General features: G+C 39.2%; 1 protein-coding gene across 2 annotated transcripts in view; it reads right to left on the reverse strand.

Moving 5' to 3' along the window:
* Nucleotides 1-21,849, reverse strand: part of RAPGEF5 (Rap guanine nucleotide exchange factor 5) — a 221,175-nt gene that overhangs the window by 146,202 nt on the left and 53,124 nt on the right. For both annotated transcript variants that reach the window (XM_046669359.1, XM_046669358.1), the window contains exon 6: nt 15,417-15,483. In XM_046669359.1, the coding sequence (XP_046525315.1) occupies nt 15,417-15,483 (67 nt within the window). The remainder of the gene's footprint in view (nt 1-15,416; nt 15,484-21,849) is intronic.

Raw genomic sequence — 21,849 nt, forward strand, 5'->3', positions numbered from 1 at the left:
CCTTGTCCTCCCTGCAGGATTTAACTGTTACCCATTCTCTTCTTAGCCACTGGGATTCTATGACATCACATGTTCCAGGGTTTTCTCTTTCCTCTCTGGCTGCTACTTCTCTTCTCCCAAGGCTCTCCTTTTCCTTTACCTTTAAATTTTGATGATCCTTAGTGATCTATCCTCAGCCTTCTCGACCTCCTTCTTATTCTGCTCATTCTCCCTATGCAATCTCATTTACTCACTGGGCTGCAATTATGTCTGCATCTCTAGGGCCTTAGAGCCCAATATCTATCCACCTCCTGGACCTAAATGCCCCATTAGTAGCCCACACTCAACATTTCCAAACATGAGGTCATTTTCTTACCATCTCCCTCCACCCCATAAATCTGTTCTATGTCCCATATACCCAGTCAGTGAATGGTACCACGATATACCTGGATCTCAAGCCAAGAAATGAGGTATCCCAGATTTAGCTCAGCCCACCATCTTCTCCCACTCAGACTGCTGTCTGTAATTTATCTCTCTTCATACCACACTGTTCATTACCCTACAGCAAGACTAATCAGCCTAAAACATAAATTTTATATCTCTTGCTAAAAAACTCTTCAAAGAATTCTCCATGACACCATGACAGAGTCCAATGTCTAATATTGCATATACAGTATTCTTCTGATCTGGTTTTCATTATTGTCTCTATCTCCATCCCTCCTCAGAAAATCATGTCTAAAAAAAGAAAAAAATCAATGTTCCAGACTTAGGAAAATAGAACACATGTAATTCTCTGAATGGGTCATGCTCTTTCTTCCCTCTGGGGCTTTCCAAATGCTCTTCTCTCTGTCTGGAATGCCTCTCTACCTCCCCACTTTGTGTGGCTGTCACTTACTTGTCCTTCAGGTCCCAATTTAGTTACCATCTTCTCTTGAAGGCCAACCACCTCCCACCATGCAGTGAAGTCTTCCCTGTTTATACTCCAATAACACTCTACAGTTACCTCAATTATAGCTCTGTCACAGGCTAGTGAAATCCCCTCGTTAGCTGGGGGTCTCCAATAGTAGATTAAAAGCCCATGAATACTGACTCCTTTATTCATCATTCTGACCCTGGCTCCTGGTACTGATCCTGGTACATATGTTAGTGATCAAGAATACAAGTAAAGTGTTTTTAGTTGCTGCTGAGAAGAGAAGACTTAGGGGGAACATGACCGTTAGCTTCAAATATTTGAAAGGCTGAGGGTAAAATTCAGACCAATGAAGAGAAGTTGCAAAAAAGGCTTGTTTTACCTCTAAGAACTTTCAAATAATCAGAGCTGTCCACAGCGGAAATGGTACATGTGAGGTTTAGTAGAAGATGCTTCCTATGGGAAGGTAAATATCAGAAATACCCAGACCAAGGAACTGTTCTAAAGATTTGTTTTATGAATGCTTCCTTTCCAAATCATCCACCATCAACAGAGAACAAGCATGAGCCTCCCGGGGGTGGTGACACCTGTCAGCCTGCAGTTGAACAGCTGGTGATACTATAGCCATCTAATCCATCCAACAGAGATAGAGGTGGTGCAAATCTTAAGAAATAGACGAAAAATATCTGTTGGAGACCATTTCTTGTTATGGAAACATCATCAATTTCATGGCACAAAGAATAGGAGAAGCTACAGATATACCTGTTGAAATAAATCTGAAAAGAGTAAGCCAAAACACTGACATCTTTTCAAAAGAGCAGATATATCTGTTCCTTCAGTCTTCAAAGCTGCTCTTACTACTCCTGGTCAGGGATTTCCCCAAAGCCCTAACTGCTGATCAACATGAATTTCTTGACACATAAAGATTTCATATATATAAAATGTATTTTAAGGAAACAAGTCTATATTGGACATTCTGATTTTTGCCATAATAATGAAATAAAACAATTATGTTAACATCATTAAATTTTTAATTTTTATGTCTCAAGTTATTTTTTCCATTTTCTGGTAAGCCCAGAGTATTTTCAATCCATACCACATTTAATTGATTCTTCAGTAGATTTACATGATACAGTTTATTTAACAAAGTGTCTTTACAGACAATATAATTTGCAAACATGTCTTATAATACCTTTTATTCCATATTACATCTCACTGCTTACATGGTAAAATGTCTTTTCTCAGTCACTGTGCTTTGGGAAGGTAAGCTTCTAAACTGGTGCAATAGTATAAGTGCAAGACCAGCCAGGTCCCAGATACTGTAGGGATCTTCTATGGTTGGGGCCTCCTATCTGTAGGAGTAGATTCCTGTAGAACCGGGTAGGGGTGTCACATTAGAAACACTTGTATTGGGATGAATACAAGACCCTTCCCAACTAGAAAGTCTATCTATAAAAATTGCTCACATGGGAAGGATTCCTGGGAGAACAAGATTCAGAACTCAAGATCCAAAACCCTAAAACATGAGTAGGAAATCTCTCTTTATTTTATGCTAACCTTGACAGAAGTTCTAGCATTCCAGTTGGTGGGGCAGAGTCACAGCCCTCTACCTCATAGGATTGTTGTGAGAATTAAATGAGTTAATACCTATAAAGCATCTGGAATGGTGCCTGACACAGAGTAAGTGCTATCTGTTGCCTATCATCACATTACTATAATTAATATAGCTGAGCTTAACAGCAAAATAGAAGACAATTCAGTCCTTAATTGCTTTAATATTCCATGTTTAAGGCCCTTGTTCCCAGCTAAATTATAAACTCCCTGACAACCAGTATTGTGTCTGCTCATTATATTCCATCTATCTAACCCCCCATTGCAACTAGGATAAAAGGGACTGATGTGTTTCAGCGAAAAGTTGTCAACAGTGTTTAAAGTGCTTGCATTTTCAGAGTTTACTTTAAAAATGAACTTTTAGATTTCCACAGAATTCCAAAGCTTTTATAAAGGCACGAAGGGCAGACTTTAGTTTTGGAAGTTTCACTTTAAACTTCACAGGTATCAATCAGCTGTGGCCTAGCAGTTTTTTGACATTTGAGGGATAACTGCTGTTTTATGATTCAAGGGACTGTGGGTATATACTCAACAAAGAATGTGTATTAATTTTGTATTCCCAATGCAAGAAACTACCACCCCTTTGGCAGTTAAAAATGATATCCATTTATTATCTCACATTTCCATAGGTCAGAAGTCCAGGTACAGAGTGGCTCAACCAGGTCCTCTGCTTAGACTCACAAGGCCAAAATCAAGATATGAGCAGGGCCACATTCCTTACTGGAGGCTCTGGGGGAGAACACGCTTCCAAGTTCATGCAGGTTGTTGGCAGAATCTGATTCTTGCATCTGTAGGATGGAGGAGACTGTTTCCTTGCTGGTTGCCACCTGGAACCTTAGCTCCAAGAGGCCTCTCTCTGGTCCTTGCACGTGGGCTCCTACTTCTCAGAGCCAGCAGTACTATCTATGTTGAATCCATCTCATACTTGGAATGTTTTCTTACCTTCTCCTCTGCCATTTCTCTTTGACTCCCACCAGAGCAAGTTCTTTGCTTTAATGGGCTCATGGGATTCAACTAGGTCCATGAAGACAACCCAGATCCGTAGCCTTAAATATATGTGTAAAGTACCTTTTGCTATGTAATGTGATATTTACAGGTGCCAAGAAGGGTATTCATCTTTGGGGGACCATTCTGCCTACCAGAGACTAGTAACATAGATCCTCCGAGCCTTCCTGAAAAACTATCCCTCAATACCTTTTTAGGGCCTCACAGTAACTTGCTAATAGAGTCTAGTTCTGGAACATGATTTACCTCCTATAAAATCTTTACCAGAGCACACCCCTGAGTTTGCACAATGAAACCAGAAGCCCTGAGAACCAGTGTGAATAAATTTCTAAATTGCTAAGCCATGCAGCCATATTTGCCAGCATTTAATGACTCCGAACAGGTTAAAAATTAAAATGCTATTTAATATAACTTCATAGGTCTCATTTCATAAAATTCTTCAAATAAGAAGAGAATTTTATATCAAATCCCAAACCCAATCTGTTGAAACCTATTCGGTAACTATGAAATGTTTTAAGTGAAGATAATGTGGTAAATTGATTTTTGAACCCTAAATTGTTATTTTTAATTAACGTGGACTCTTAATTAATGCTTCCTGTCTCAAATAATTCATCTCTCCAATGCAAATGAAAATACACTCTGCTATGTGAGACTGAAATGTAATAGTGCATGAAAAGCATTAGCTGAATGCCTGCACAATGTAAAAGCTCAACAAATGTTAGCCATTCTTAGCCTTTTACCCATTTCTCACGTGGTCTTCTTAAATCAACAATGGCTAATAAATTAACATCTGTAAGCAAGTTTCTTCAATAATTTCTACACAGTGAACTAATCTCTGTGTTGTTTATAATATCAAAAAATTGAAAATGACTACAATGTTCAAAAATAGGGGAAAATGGTAAATCTGTGGAATGGGATACTATGGAACCAATATAAATGTCGTAGGAGGTACTTTTAGCCTTGAGACATATTAAGTGAAAAGTACAGACCATAAAATCAAAGGGTCTTTGTTTTTGTAAAAAAATATACACACAGGAAAAATAATCTAGAAAGTAATAAACACTAAAGTGTTAATAATGAGTTATTTCTGAATAGTTTCAATATGGGCATTTTTTCTATTCTTGAATTTTTTTTTAAGTCATTAAGTTCAAGCTAAACAATCCAAGTGTCAGATAAACCAGAAGAAAACTGCAAAGCGTAATCACAGTAATGCCAACTCACTACCAGGATTACCATCATTTTGACACTTTCAAATTTAGAGATAGAATTCATACGAGTATTCACATTAAATTTGATTATATTCTAATTTTTACAACAATATAAAATAATACAAACTGGTGTAAAGACTACCTTACTTCATCACCATCAAAAAACTCAAGTAATTTTCACTTTTTTATACGTCTCCTGGTCCTTCTGCACATATGGACAAGCTATATAAAGCTACAACATTGACTTAAGGACAAAAAAATTACATTTCATCTTAGCAGCTGTAAGAAGTTCTATTTTAAACAAATGCACAAGGCAGCAGCCCAATATGAAATGTTCATGGATCATCCTTTAAAGCTCCTTCAATTTCCCTCAGATAGGATTTCACAGTAACACCTCACAAACCCATGACTGTCAATATACAAACTAATAGCTGAATGGCGTATTTCTATTCCTTGTCAATTGAAAATGTCTATGTTTTCTATGAGTATTGCATATCGAAATGACTTTCTTCATCTTGGGATTAGACATCCAAATACCATAATGTACATGTATATGTACACATGTGTACACACATATTTCTTTCGATTCATTGAGACCTGTTTTATTCTTGAATGGGTCCTACACACTTATGCCTTTCTAAATAGATGCATTTAAATAAATGTCCCGATATTGGACTGTTTCAGTAGACCAAAGAACATGTATTATGCTGCTCACCAAAACCAAATTCTCAAGGCTAGAGTTAAATTAGATTACCGCATAATCTGGGTAGGTGCATACAGTTCCTTTGGAAGTTAAGAGATAACTTAGTAATTAATTTTACAAGTTGTGTTTGTGTACATCTTTATCTTTTGGTATTTGGGGATCTATTCCCAGAATGAATAAAATCATTCTGATGTGCAATAGACATAGAACAGATACCCATTTCTTATTGACAAAGGATAGAAATATACTATTCAACTATCTGTTCGGGTATTGACAGTCATGGGTTTGTGAAGTCTTCCTGTGAGATCCTACCTGAGGGAATCTGAGAGAGCTTTAACCAGCTCTCCAAGTGTCCCAGAGATGACAATCCATAGCCCAAGGCCCTTTGGACACTCTAGCTGATAAGGGTAGCTGTAAAGAACAACGAGGGAATGTACTAACAAGCCCCAGGTCTCCTTATAAACAATAAGAACAAGGAATACTATGCCAGAAATGTGCTACAATTCCTCTGGTGCTTTTTTGTCTTCTAGGGCCTCACTTGACAGTTTCTCTCAAAACCCAATCTACCTGGCCCTTCCCCAAATCACATAGTAGCTCTGAAGCCATGGAAGAGATAGAGCCAGGCTAAGGACTCCGAGCAGGAATGTTATGTTCCCTACAGATAAAAAATATAAGGTAACAAGATGTTCATGGTCCTGTGGCAGCTAGACAGAGGTTAGTCATTCTCCAGGGGAATAACTTACTTTTATTCTCTGAACAAACAAGCCTGCTCAGGTCTGTGATAGACAAAGAAAAGGGAGATTAACTACACTCCCTCTGTTTCTCCATGCCCCAGGAAGGAGGAGGCAGACAGCCAGGAAAAAGGGTGACTGGAAACTAGCATTTTAGCATTTTAAAAAACATATTTCTAAATACAGCAAAAATCATCACTGGATTGTACTCAACACATACTAAATGTGACAGATTCTCCCCAGTTTCACTAACCTAACATTATTTCTAGACCTTGCTAATTTGTCATATAGTCTTTTAAGTAAGTCTCTAAAATTCTAACGTTTTCAAGATTCATCAAAACCCAAACCCCATGCTATATCTGCTTCCAGAACCAGTACCAATTTTAAAGTTTCCAATTTAAAAAGCTGTCATTGTTATCTTCAGATACTACTGTTCAAGAGGGAATTTCTCCAATGTACCAATCCCAACTTGTAGATGCATTAAGAAGGACAAACTAGGGCCCGCCCTGTGGCCCAGTGGTTAAGTTCGCACACTCTGCTTCAGCGGCCCAGAGTTTCGCCAGTTTGGATCCTGGGCACGGACACGGCGCTGCTCATCAGACCAAGCTGAGGCGGTGTCCCACATAGCACAACCAGAGCCACTCACAACTAGAACCTACAACTATGTACTGGGGGGCTTTGGGGAGAAGAATTAAAAAAAAAGAAGAAGATTGGCAACAGTTGTTAGCTCAGGTATCAATCTTTAAAATAAATAAATAAATAATTTTTTTTAATTAAAAAAAAAAAAGAGAAGGACAAACTAAAGGAATCCTAGCCACTTTATATGATTCCCGGACCCAGAACGGGTAAAAACGGAGTCCTGTGAAAGACATACCCTTAAAGAAAACGACTGAAGCTTCAGGTGAAAGATTAGACATGGCAAAGGACAGGAGTTTTAAATGAGTGAAATCAAACTATAAGAACAGACAATATTAGAGGAACGAGATAGCTCACAAGACAGAGAATCCTGAAAAGTTTGTATCCTTGAGTTTCATAGTGTCGTGCATTCAGTGATAGAGCAATTTTTTGTTCCTTACGACCCAGTTCCTTGTGCCTCTGTAACAAATATTTCCCAAGAGAACTCTATCTAAGGAAAAGATGACTTGGGAGAAGAATCAGACAAAGCCTCAAATTAAGTGCAGTTCTTGGTGAACGAGAGTAAAATCAGATCCATCTTACCTGTACAACAGGATCCCAAACAGGGAAAAAGTAAGAACAAGACTTTTACTAGAAAGAATGCAAGAAATCACGAGAGAGCAAGTTCACAGTTGATGTCAAAGCTGATGGAGTCACATGACAATTTCTGGACACTGAGCAGAGAAAAACATTTTGTGAAGTTGACAATGTGCAGCAGTCAATTATAACCATCTTTTTTCCCTAAAGAGGGGCAAAAGGAAACTCCATACCAGGTTTCTCTTTCTCTAACACTTTCACTGATAGTTATATATCCTAGTATGGCTTTTTGCTTCTTATGGCTTCATTTACTTCAAGATCTTCTAGAATTTTTAGCAGACACCTTGGTTTATAATTTTTGTTTGACTGGCAAGTAAGATTTTTTAAGCTCAGGGCTATTTCTTAGAGGAGTGATGATAATGTATTTGAAGACCCTATGAGAAGGAATTTAGAAAATACCATCAACCACACACCAAAATAAACTCAAAATGGATCAAAGACCTAAAGATTAGGCCTGAAACAATAAGTCTTCTGGAAGAGAATATAGGCAGTACACTCTTTGACTCAGTTTCAAAAGAATCTTTTCGGACACTATAACTCCTCAGTTGAGGGAAACAATAGAAAGAATAAACAAATGGGACTTCATCAGACTAAAGAGCTTTTTTAAGGCAAGGGAAAACAGGATTGAAACAAAAAAACAGCTCACTAATTGGGAAAAAATATTTACAAGCCACTTATCTGACAAAGGGTTAATCTCCATAATATACAAAGAACTCACATGGCTTAACAACAAAAAAACAAACAACCCGATCAAAAAATGGGCAGAGGACATGAACAGACATTTCTCAAAAGAAGATATGAATATGGCCAATAGACACATGAAAAGATGTTCATCATCACTAATCATCAGGGAAATGCAAATCAAAACTACACTAAGATATCACCTTACACCCATTAGATTGGCAAAAACATCCAAAACCAAGAGTGACAAATGTTGGAGAGGTTGTGGAGAAAAAGGAACCCTCATACACTGTTGGTGGGAATGCAAACTGATACAGCCACTATGGAAAGCAGTATGGAGATTTCTCAAAAAGTTAAAAATAGAAATACCCTATGACCCAGCCATCCCACTACTGGGTATCTATCCTAAGAACCTGAAATCAGAAATCCCAAGACTCCCTTGCACCCCTATGTTCATCGCAGCATTATTTACAATAGCAAAGACGTGGAACCAACCTACATGCCCAGAAACTGATGATTGGATAAAGAAGATATGGTATATATACACAATGGAATACTACTCAGCCATAAAAAAAGACAAAATTGGCCCATTCGCACCAACGTGGATGGACCTCGAGGGTACTATGTTAAGCGAAATAAGCCAGTCAGAGAAAGATGAACTCTATATGACTCCACTCATAGGTGGAAGTTACTATATTGACAAGGAGATCTGATTGGTGGTTACCAGGGAAAAGGGGGGTGTGGGGGGAGGGCACAAAGGGGGAAGTGGTGTACCCACAACATGACTAACAAAAATGTACAACTGAAATCTCACAAGGTTGTAATCTATCATAACATTAATAAAAAAAAAAAAAAGAAAATACCATCAAAAGCAGAGGTTCTACATTAAAGTTGGACGAATGAAAGAAAATGAGCAAAGGAATACTGCAGAAAGACAGAGAAATCTAAACTGATGAAAATTATAAACTAAATCAGCTTGGAGAAGGAACACAAGGTGTAAGAGTGTCTAGTTCAATGGTCCCAGAGTATTAGCTTTTGCTCTCATTCCCATTGTTCTCTCTTCCTAAATTCTGAACACTCGATTTGTAATTTTAATTCATCTCTCAAGATGTGGCCACAAACTATCCACCACTATCACCACCAGGTTCGTGTTTTATTGTGGACACTCAACACTGTTCTCTTTCACCATCCAAGTGCCCCCTGTCCTCTTATAAGTGCTACTAACGTAACTATCCCACCAAATAGGCATCTACTATATAAAATTCACAACATAGCCTAACTCACATCACCTCAGTTGACAATTAGACTGTGTGAACAAAAATAACAAATGTCACTCAAGCCCAAATAAGATGTTTGTATTCTCTTATCTTTATAATTTCCATTGTGAAAATTTAGCCTAAAGAAAGAGAAAGAGACTAATAAGCTTTGTTTTGGATATTGATTTTAAACAAGAGATGGAAGTCTAGAATCCTTTTTTATCTCCTATTTAAGGATGTCCAAGTTTCCATTTCCTGTTTTTGGACGATTCCCAAGTACTCTCAGTGCTCTGCGATGCCTCAAGGTTTAGCTTATTTCCTAATCTACATCCTAAGAACTATGGATTTGAGAACAGTATTTAATTCACTGTAAACTCTTCCCTATATTTAGTTTACCCTGGATTGTGATACAAACAGATGAAAGCTGTGTCATCAATTGCGAATATTCTTTTTGTCATGAACACTGGAAGAATTCATGTTTAAAAATAAAACAGAATAATGCTCACAACTTCAAGGATGGGAACTGATAAGCTGTGTCATTCAAGGGTGCTTCTTAGCTTACCAGCTTGATCAGACCAACAGAGACTCATAATAAATGAGAAAGAGGTTTTCAAGTTAGCAAAATTTGTAGTGTCAGAAGATAATAGAAAGGAAGCTAAGGTGCTAAGGTAGAAACCATATACAGAACAGGGAAACTATTTTCAGACAATGATGCCCAGAGTGCTTCTGTAGACTTTCTCTAAAAAGGAGTCTTTATAGCCATGTCATTTCCCCCTACGCTGAAAACTTCTTACAGTTTTATTGTTTAGGTTTTTGCATGCCAGGCATCTGGGAAGGTGGTTCTTTCCTGAAAATCACCAGAAGCACGGCCGGAACATTTCAATCATTCATGTGTGTGTAAATTTAACAACTGTAAATCTAACTAAATTATAAAGACATTTCTGTTTCTACATATATACTGTCTTCTCATGTTCCTTTAATATGAAAACTCACTTGTGTATTCTTCCAGGGTAGAATTTCAGGTTTTTTTTTTTTTTTTTAATGACAGGATCTTTCCTTTGATGAACCTAAACTGAGACTAAGAAATAAACTATTGGGATTAAAGAAATAGGAATTTTCTTAAGACAGTCATATACAAAGCACCCAAGTTTGAATAAAAAAAGGTGAATATACAGGACAGCACTGTAAATTGTATTGCTGGAGACCACTGCCTCCATTCCAGTGTCCCCAAAACATGCACAACCTTGACGAGCACATTAGCAACTCTGCATTACGGATGTCACTTTTGCTTTCCTTTAATGCATTTAGGGGTCATGGTAGATGAGAACTACTAGACTGATGTTTGTAAATATCTTCTTTCCTGCATGATGTTTACACCTACATAACAAAGTTTCTATACCATTGCCAACAGGAATAACTACATCGTGAAGAGGTAAAACACAACAGTCCCTTAATAAATGCTTACACAATGAATAAAGGTATTTTAGAACTTAGATATATATAATCCAACCACTCAACTTGGCCAGGGCACACTGTTGGAAGATTTAAGAATCAAGGTCCTCAATCTCAGTTCAATGATATTTCACTATTTCAGGCCAATGAGCCATCAACTGAAAGATGAAATTTTCTCCTCTGCCCTTTATTCTCATTCCTAAATACCAGGACTCCAGCACCTTACCTCCATTTATTCAGTCTTTTAGCTTGGAGATTTTTCCAGTAAGACTATCTCAACCAATATATAGCAAACACTTTGCTGTCCATCCCTACTTTTTGGAGGCTCTCTTGAATTTGACTTTCATGGTATAAATCATTCAGCTATTTCCACTTCCTCTCACTGTCCTCTCCTCTCCCTACTGTCCTCTTACTGTGGGTGCTCCCCAAGACTCTATCTTCCATTCTGCTCTTCAATAGACATCCTGTGACTGGTTCCCATAACTCTAGCCCTGACCTCTCTGAGCTCCAGATTCACATCTCCAGGTGTTTCCCGATTATTTTTATGTTCCTATCTCCTCACACTCAATATGTCCAAAAATATATCATCCCTCCTTCCACATATTTACTCAGCTTCCTAAGAATATCATCACTTTTCCACTCATGTAAGTTCAGAACTTTAGTCATCTGACTCCTCCTATACCTTTACCCGGTTCTACTGATTTTTAAAAAATCTTTGTGCTCATTTTTTAACTTGTTTTTCTTTTGGTTCCTACAAAAACCACCATAAACTAGGTTTCCATCTGCCTCTCAACCAGTCTCCCCTTCTCCGACTCATCTTCTTTCTTAAACATCTACTTCATCATGTTAATTTGTTGTTCAAAAAGTCATTCACTTTTCCTAACAAGGATCTTCTCTAGCCAGGTGGGTCTACTCACTATTTTCCCACTGTACTTTCTTACTCCTCAGCCTGCACACAATAAACCCCACAGCTGGGGTACACATCCTCCTAATCACGACCTGTTCTAATCCTAACTGCCATCAATAGTGGTTCAAATCTAGTCTCTTCAATGAAGCTTTCTGCTACTGTTCCTGAATTTGCTATCTATACACCACTATTATTGGTGCTCCATTGCCAATCACTTTAAAGTTATGTGTCACTTAACAAAGGGAATACATTATGAAAAATGTGGTGTTGGGCGATTTCGCTGTTATGCGAACATCAAAGGGTGTACTTATATAAACCCAGATGGAATAGCCTACTACACAACCAGACTATATGGTACTAATTTACGGGACCACTGTGGTATATACAGCCCGTTGTTGACTGAAACGTTGTTATGCAGCACATGACTGTTTATATTAACTCTCTAAATGTACTTGTCTTCCTGGTATGACTGTAGGAACCACATCTTACATGTCTTTCCCGCTTCTGAAACTATCCCAACAACTATATTATATTAAGAAAAAAATGAGGCATTGTAGTCAGGAGAACATGATTAGGAAGCAGAAAATTCTGAGTTTAGATCTTGGCTTTGTTCCTTGCTAGGTGAGCAACCCTGGGAAGGTATTTAACCTCTGCAAGCTTCCATATCTATAAAATAGAGATTATGCTACCTTTTTCATAGGGCTGTTTTGAAGTCCAACAGAATGTGTACATATGTGTATGCACAAACACAATGTTAACATGGTCTGGTCCATAGTGAGTGCTTTTTAAATAGATGGCAGTTATGATTTTGCACACAATAGGCACTACGCTTTGGTCAATATTTTAAACTGCACAATCTACAGATTCAATGCAACGCAATCCCTATCAAAATTCCGATGGCATTTTTCACAGAAATAGAACAAACAATCCTATAATTTGTACAGAACCACAAAAGACCCCGAATAGCCAAAGGAATCTCGAGAAAGAAGAACAAAGCTGGAGGAATCATGCTCCCTGTTTTTAAACTATGTTACAAAACTACAGTAATCAAAACACTATGGTACAGGCACAAAAACAGACATATAGGTCACTGGAACAGAATAGAGAGCTCAGAAATAAACCCACATACATACAGTCAATTAATTTACAACCAAGGAGTCAAGAATATACAATGGGGAAAGGACAGTCTCTTCAATAAAAGATGTTGGGAAAACTGGACAGGTACATGCAAAAGAATGAAACTTGACCACTATCTTAAACCATACACAAAAATTCACTCAAAATGGAGTAAAGACTTGAACATAAGCTCTAAAACTATAAAATTTCTAGAAGAGAACATAGGCAGTAAGCTCCTTGACATTGGTCTTGGAGATGATTTTTTGGATCTGACACCAAAGGCAAAAACCAACAAGTGGGAATACATCAAACTAAAAAGCTTCTGCACAGCAAAGGAAACCATCAACAAAATGAAAAGGCAACTTTACTGAATGGAAGAAAATATTTCCAAGTCATATATCTGATAAGGGGTTAATACCCAAAACATATAAAGAACTATATAACTCAACAGCAAACAAACTTCCAAAGAAGACACAAAAATGAGGAACAGGTACATGAAAAGATGCGCAACATCACTAATTATCAGAGAAATGCAAATCAAAACCACAATGAGATATCAAGTCACACTTGTTAGAAAGGCTATTATCAAAAAGACAAGAAATTAGTGTTGGCAAGAATGTGGAGAAAAGGGAACTCTTGTGCACTGCTTGTGGGAATGTAAATTGGTGGAGGCATTATGGAAAACAGTATGGAGATTCCTCAAAAAATTAAAAATAGAACTACCATATGATGCAGCAATTCCATTTCTGAGTATTTATCCAAAGAAAACAAAAACATGAACTCAAAAAGATATATGCACCTCCATGTTCATTGTAGCATTATTTACAGTAGCCAAGATATGGAAACAACCTAAGCATCCACCAATGGATAAATGGATAAAGACAATATGATACACACACACACAATGGGATATTATTCAGCCATAAAAAAGAATGAAATCTAGCCACTTGTGACAACGTAGATGAATCTTGAGGGCATTATGCTAAGTGAAATAAGTCAGATAGAGAGAGACAAATACCATATGATGTCACTTATATATGGAATAAAAAAAAATTAAGCTCATAAACACAGAGAATAGATTGGTGGTTGCCAGAGGCAGGGGTTTAGGGATGGGAGAAATGGATAAAGTGAGTCAAAACGTACAAACTTCCAGTTATAAAATAAATAAGTTATGGGGATGTACCATACAGCGTGGCAACTATAGTTAATAATACTGTATTGCATATTTAAAAGTTGCTAAGAAAGTAAATCTTAAAAGTTCACATTATAAGAAAAAAATTCTGTAAGTATGGTAACAGATGTTAACTAGACTTACTGCAGTGATCATTTCACAATACATACAAATATTGAATCATTATGTTGTACACCTGAAACTAACATAATGTACGTCAATTATACTTCAATTTAAAAAATTTCTTTTTTTGGTGAGGAAGATTGGCCCTGAGCTAACATCTGTTGCCAATCTTCCTTTTTTTTTCTTGCTTGAGGAAGATTGTCTCTGAGCTAACATCCGTGCCAATCTCCCTCTATTTTGTATGTGGGATGCCACCACAGCATGGCTTGATGAGTGGTGTGTAGGTCCATGCGTGGGATCTGAACCTGAAAACCCCACACTGCCAAAGCAAAATGCACGAACTTAACCACTACATTACCAGGCTGGCCCCAATAAAAAACATTTTTTAAGTAAAAAAATAACCCACCAAAGTCATGCTAAATATCTTAACACACCATCAAGATTCCATTTCACATGAAGTTTTACACCACCAGTGTAAAAATACACCAGTACTGTATTTAGTCTAAAAATGCTTTTCTAAGCTACATTTCAGAGGAGTAGAAAAGGCAGCTTTTAACTTCCAAGCTGTGCTAAGACCCAGTGTATAAAACTCTGTGCAAGATCAGTTTCATCCACATTCATAACCCAATCCAGCAAGATTTTCAGCAATTACCATTTTAATAATGCAGTTAAAGCAGAACTAAAGAATCCTGGAGGAGGCTAGAAAAGTTTCCAGAAAGCCAAGGCCACGGATAAAGGTTTCGTGAGATAGGACTGCAACAGCCTGTCAAAAACTGGAGCTCGATGATTAGGAACCATGGCCAGCCTCTTCCATGAAGAAGGCATGAGCTTTTCTTCAATCAACAAATCAATTCCCAACTCTGATTAGTGGCTTTAAAAAACACAATGAAAATGTTGCAATCTAATACCTTAAAAACCAACAACCTGGCCTTTTGTTGGCAGAGGTAACTCTTTTTTTTTTCCCTAATGAAACATACAGTCTTTTCTCCTTTGTGCAGCAGGTCGCAACTTTCCATAGGTTGTGTCATACCGTATTTAAAAAATCAGACATTACGCCTCCACTAAGGTTCCAGGAACTTTCCACCACGAATATCTATGATCTCGCAGGAGAGGCTGCATCAAGATTACCAAGTCAATGCCATTGTCTTCTTTTGCCTTGATGTGGGCCACCCACAATGATGAGCAGCTACAGGGGAAGTGTCTCTCAACACAACTACCCAAACTGCCTCACTTCAAAGACCCTGGCCTCATTATTTCTGCAACCCCAGGCAAGGAAAGCACAAGGCCTCACCGCAGATGTTAGACGAGCAAGAATTTCATCGCTGCTTTCTTCAGAGTCTTCAATTTTTTGATGAGACCTTTGAAAAACAAAGAACAAATTACTCTTAGGTTTTGGTTCCTCAAATTTATATACCAAGTTATGGGGAATACATGGCAAATAATGGCATTATTGCTGAACACATTAGTGAAAGAACCCATGCAAATAACGTAGTGTCAATAATGTCATGGGAACAGGACTCCATTGCAGCCCAACCACTCCTTCGAAATCAATTAGCAAGACGCTCCTTACAATACACCACGTAAATCCTGAGGATCCATTATTGTTCTCCAAATGATATCACAGAATAATCCTGACACACCAGATTTACTAAAATAGGCACGTACAAAGCATAAGTAGATTTAAATATAAGGTGGTTAAGTACTGAAATTCCCAGATCTTGAAAATATAAAACATGAATTTTCCACTCCATTTGAGTTTCAGCCAAAACAGATTTATTATGAAATGGTCTATTATAGGCCTAATACTGTGATAGGAATTATGTGGAATACAATAGAAGCAGCACTTCACTCGTTTTGAAGAGACCACAGCCCAGTTAAGAAGCCAAGACAATGACTCATATGTTATATAACTAAAGAGACACGTACATATTACATAGTATAAGATCTGTTTGTTTGTTAAGGAAAATCACCGTTCTAATGTTACTTATGAAAAATTCTCACCACAGAAATGCATAAGTAACATATAAAATTATCTACTTCTTAAGACAAATCTTATAAAACTACTTTTTTTTCCTGGTTTGGTCAAAGAAAAAAATTAACTAGAGGCAACTGACTATATATAATTGTCTCCCAGATCTATGTCCACAGCAATCCCCATCAGCACCTTCTGTGGCCTTGGAGGGATTGGTGGTAAGTGCCCCGCAGAGCAGTGTTATCAGAATGGCAGTTCAATGATTGATTTCAATCTCAGTAACTGCAGTGGGCCAGCTGGAGCGCCAGCCTTGCAGTGCAGGAGGAGGGCTTCTCCTGGCTCATCGGAGAGCTAAGAAGCAGCTCTTTCAGGAGGGAAAAGCTCCTCAGATCAATTCTGGCATTGGCACCACACCTTTTAAATCAGAGCAATGAATTACGAACTCCTGCCTTTAGGAGAATTGCATGACACAGGTATGAAGCAATGCCAGTGTTGTCAAATAACTCAATTACTTGTGCAGCAAACTGTTTGAAATGTTAGCAAATAATCTGCCCAATAAAAACAGTGGGAACTGAGGATTACAACTGACCATAGTCCCAAAGAAGCAAGTTACCTTGATAATGAGTATTTCAAACAATGAGCTTTATTACCACAATTATCTATTCACAAGGTTTCCATATACATGAAGTTACACCAAGAAGAGATTTGCAACCCTTTAGAGCCACCAAACCATGTTTATATAACAAAGCTGAGGTGACTGAACAGATCTGACAGGAAATTAAGAGCCAAACGCACTAGACCTGAGAGCACCAGACAACGGCTTCGACGCTCCGTCTGTCTGTATTGAAGTGCGGGCTGTCATGCCGTCTCAGGTTTCTCAGACTCCAGGAGACACCTGAAGGATTAGTTAACGGGCATGAGGTATTTTGCATTAGCAGAGACTCTGTCATGAACGTGTTTTCAACAAACTGTGAAAGGAACTCAAAATTCCAAGGGAAGCCCTTGTACATGTGACTGATAATGACTATTTCATGAGTAACGGCTGAACTGTTGCTGGTTTAGTGACAAATAATCTACTCCCTGTTCAGAAGCTAAACTATCTTCCATCATTCTTCCAGAACAAAACACGCCTTGGCTGAAATGTTTCTAAAGGAAATATGTGTAAGAGAGACAGAGCGAAGATCTCCCAAGGGTTGTCCCGAAGCCCATATCCCATTTTTATCACCTCAGTCACCACGATCTATGCCCAGAACTCCCAAGTCTTTCTCTAGCCCCTGAATCTCCCCTGAGCTCACCTTGTTTTTCCATCTGTCTTTAAAGTGGCTCTAAGAGGAAATTCCAGGAACTTTACTTTCACTCACGTGGGGATCTTACAGGCTCCTCGAAGTCAACATAACTTACTCCTTCTTGCCTCCTGGCCTCTTTCTACTGGCGCCTCTCACGACTCAGCTTCACAGTCTCCCTGTGACCATTCCCGCCCTCCTGCACTCCCCCGCCTTTGCCAGTGACCAGATCCTCTCACTTCTCTTCCTCAAGCTCTGCTTTCCTTCAGTCCCTCCCCACAAGCCTCCATGACAGTCAAGGCCCTCGCCTTTGCAAATTATTTTAACTATCTTCTAATCAACTTCCTTGTCTCTGGCTTCTCCTCTTGCACCCAATCTCCTACCAGGATTACCCTTCTAAAACCCAGATGTGGTCCTGCTATTCTCCAGACTTCAAACTTTCAGGGATTATCCCACTGCCTACTGAAAGCACTAAAATTCAGAAATACGCTTCCTTTCCTGCTATGTGCCTCATGTCCCCTGCACCAGCAGGCACCTCCATCTCACCTGACGTAAAGGAGGGTCTTGGGAGCAGGACTGGCAATAAGAGGCAAACAGGGGAAGAGCTTGAACAGGTGGAAGGAAGAGAGCAGGGTAACACCTCACCTCTCTTCTTCCTTCCTCACCACTGCAGACCCTCCCCAGCTCGATGCCAAAACACCCAGAAATACCACTCTTTGCCCAGCAAATGTATTTTACAAAATGTAGTTTAATTCTGAGTATTTTATGTATGTAAATACACATCAATGCAACCCAGTGAAGACCAAGTTCTCACTATCATATCAAAAGAGACAAAGAAACAGATGGGGCAAGGGAGAATAAAGAAAAGAATTAATTGTAATACTTGCATATTTTCCACTACTAACGGGGGCTGTGCTGCTCAGTGAATAAGAGAAGAGAGAAGCTCTCAATGTGGTTCATCACTGGTTAGAGAAGGGACAGAGAAACCCTGGCTGGAATCAGGAGGTAATGGCAGTGACAAGTGACAGAGGACAGAAAGAGAAGAGAACAGGAGTGACCCCAGGAAGGAAGACCCATCCCTGAGGGTTTGTGCCAACAGGAAGCTCCAGCCCAATAGGCACTCGTCTTTACTAATTTCCATGGCTGCTTCTCATGATCTCTGCTTACCAAGAGCCTAGGCCTGACCCAGTCATTCTCCAAGGAAAAGTGCAGAGACCTAGTGCTGTGAGTAGATATCTTTATAAGTTCAAGAGGTCTGCAGTATCTAAGAGGGACAGTGCAAGGACAAGGAACGGCAAAAGCCTGTGATCCTCTGCCCTTGGCCCTCTAACCAGCAAACTGGACACATTATCATTTTACCCAGCCCCCATTGAAAAGAAACAAACAAGAAACCCTGTTCTCCCTACAGTCTTCCCCATATTAATTAATGGCAACTCCATCCTTCCAGCAGGAAGTCATCCTTGCATCCCACCCCCCCAACACACACCCACCCACACTGCATGTTGTATCCATCCTGAAACCCTACTGGCTCTGCCTTCAAGGTATACTCCTATTTGACCACCTCTCACTATTCTACTAACACCACCCTGGTCCCAGCCACAAAATCTCTTATCTGGACCCAGGAGCCAGAGTGGTCTTATCAACATATAAATTAGATTATGTCCCTCCTCTGCTCAAATTCCTCAAATGACTCCCCATCTCCCTCAGTATAAAGCCGAAGTCTCTACAGTGGCTGACATCTCTCGCTCACTCACTTGGCTCCAGCCACGCTTACTTTGCCTTTAATGCTTCTCCCTCAGGCCTTTGCACTGGCTGTCCTTCCTCTCAGCCTAGAGCACTCCCCCCAGATACCCACATTGCTTTTGCCTCACATCCTTCAAGTCTCTCTGTTAACTTCTTGGAGAGGCCTTTCTTGACCCATAACCACATCCCTCGTTTCCTACTTCATTTATCTTCATAAAGTTTTCTACCTTTAACCAACATAAATCTGCTCGTTTATGAAATTGTCTCCCCTCCCCTACTAGACTGGAGGCTCCATGGGAGTAGAGATTTCTGTCTGTGCTTGTTCATGGTGACATTCCCAACACTTACAACACAACCTAGTACATAAGAGGCATTCAATAAATATTTTTTGAATAAATTAACTGAGTACCTTAAACTTCAAAAGATGCTCTGCTATGAACCACCATCCCAGAACTCCCACTGCACAGGATACTAGCTTGATATCTGTAGTCAAATCAACTGAGGGACCCCGCTTAAACTCAAGACCTATTCCCTTTAGCTATTCCATCATTCTCCCAGCTCCCTGCAGCAGGTCTTCCTTTCAGTGACCTTCTTGTCACTAAATCCAACAAGAATGACTTTCTTATATCTCATACCAAAGAGCTGGTAACATTGAAAATATCTTAAATAAAATAACAGCAACACTATCATCCTCAGCTCCTCATCTTCCCCTAAAAAATAATTCATACAGACATGGTGACAGCTTCCAATCTAGGCTATTGTTTGACAATCATTTACACAATTCATGATGCAACAGAAAAGAAAAGCAGCAGGAAGTTCCCCACAGAGAAGGTCCCAGCCCAACATGGTTGAGTTCCGACAGACAGCATTAGGAGGCAGCACATGGGAGCTGTGATCGGGGCAATGTAATTCACTTTATACTAGTCAGGCCCAGTATAATCTCTAGCAACTTGGATTTAACTGGAAGCCCTGTAGAGGTTCCCAGAATCTCTCAGTTAGCATTCCTTCATAAGAATTAGTATAATGGGTTTGAGATTATTCCAATCAGGTTTTTTAAAATAAAGCTATATGAGAGATAGAGACCACACTCCTTAATCAGGTTTTGACCAAAACATTTGTGTCTCAAGATCCAAGAGCAACCAATACCATCTTAGAGTTGGAAAAATCCTATCTCCTTTTCAAAAGTAGAAGTTTCCTGGCATTCTATGGTGGAAGGCTGGAAGCATTTTCTTACAGAAATATTATCCAAATAATACCACTTAACTTGTATATTGATATAACTTTAAAAATGTATTAGTTCTGTTTTTCTATCTGTGTCTTAATGTTGAATAGCATAAGTGGGCTGCCAAGAGCTACCACTACATATAACATCGTTTCTACAGGAACATGTGTTAAATACATCCCAACAACCATGAAACAGACAAAATTTGGAATCAAGTAGCTCAAAAGATAGAGACTGCACAATTGGCACATGCCAATCCAGCTGGGGTGTCATTCATGACCTTCCTGGTCCACTTAAGCCAGCAATATTCTGGGCACAGATGTTGCACATTACAGAGAAATCTAACAATATGAAACATGTCCTCAAGTCAGCTTTCATATAAAATGCTACTACTGCCATCCCAGGGACTTTTCATTTGTTTCTGAGTGCTTTTTACATATACACTACACATAGATCTTTGCATTAAACAGAGATATTCTAGACTGGGACCTAATGAGGTTGGGGAACACACCTGCCTCCAAATCAGAATTCTGACAGGAAAGATAATGTTCTTAGGGGATACCAGGTAGGCCAGTCCACTACCTCCCACCACATCCCCACCTCGCTCAGCCAGGCTGACGCTGACCTGCTCTATTTGGTTTGGAAGGACGTGAGGGAAATACAGTTTTTAGAATGGACTTCAGACTATGATGATGAAATTCTAGGGCATGGAATAAACCAGAAGCAAGACAAACCATACAGGAATCTTTCAAACATGATCCCATGACAAAAAGGAGATGCACAGCACAGAAATATATGAAAAAAGAATCATAATATCCAGTAGGTTTAGCAAAATCTATTTTTAAGATATTCTGCCAACACAAGGGAGAGTCACATTCCAAGAAATGATATCCAAGGTGAGGGTCTGATGGATAAGGAGTGGCCCTGGAACTGCAGGAGGAATACCCAGACAAGGAAGTGAAAAATGGCAAGAGACAAAGCTAGAGAAAAAGATAAAGTCAGGGCCCTGTCTGCGACTGCTAAAGAGTTTTGGTTTTATGCTGAGGGCCATGAACTTTGGCTGTAAAGCAAACCAGATGGATGGAGAAGTAACTAGAAGAATTAAAGGTAGGTTTGGTTTCTTGTTATTATGATTGAGAGAACCATTTGTTTCCTGAAGGAGAACAGCCAACAGAGAGTGCAAGATTGAGAAGGCAGAAACAGGAAGTCTCTAAAGAGGGGAAGACCCACAGCCCAGATAGAAGAATGCGTCTTGAGCAGAAGGCAGGGCTCTTCCTCCACCAGGCTGAGAAGGAATGACAGTAAGTTAGCTGATGATGCCACGATTTTACATCTTCCTTGGACAATCCAGACTCCATTCCCTACCTGCCGATTGTTAGGTAAGGAAAAGTATTCAGGGACTTCCTAAGAAATCATGGCCAGCAAGTCCTAGATACCACAAAAAAAGAATGCTCCTCAAGGAGCACAGACTCAATCGCTACTACGTCCAGTACCTACTGACCCC

This window comes from Equus quagga, chromosome 8, assembly GCF_021613505.1.
Source record: "Equus quagga isolate Etosha38 chromosome 8, UCLA_HA_Equagga_1.0, whole genome shotgun sequence".
Lineage (NCBI taxonomy): Eukaryota > Metazoa > Chordata > Mammalia > Perissodactyla > Equidae > Equus > Equus quagga.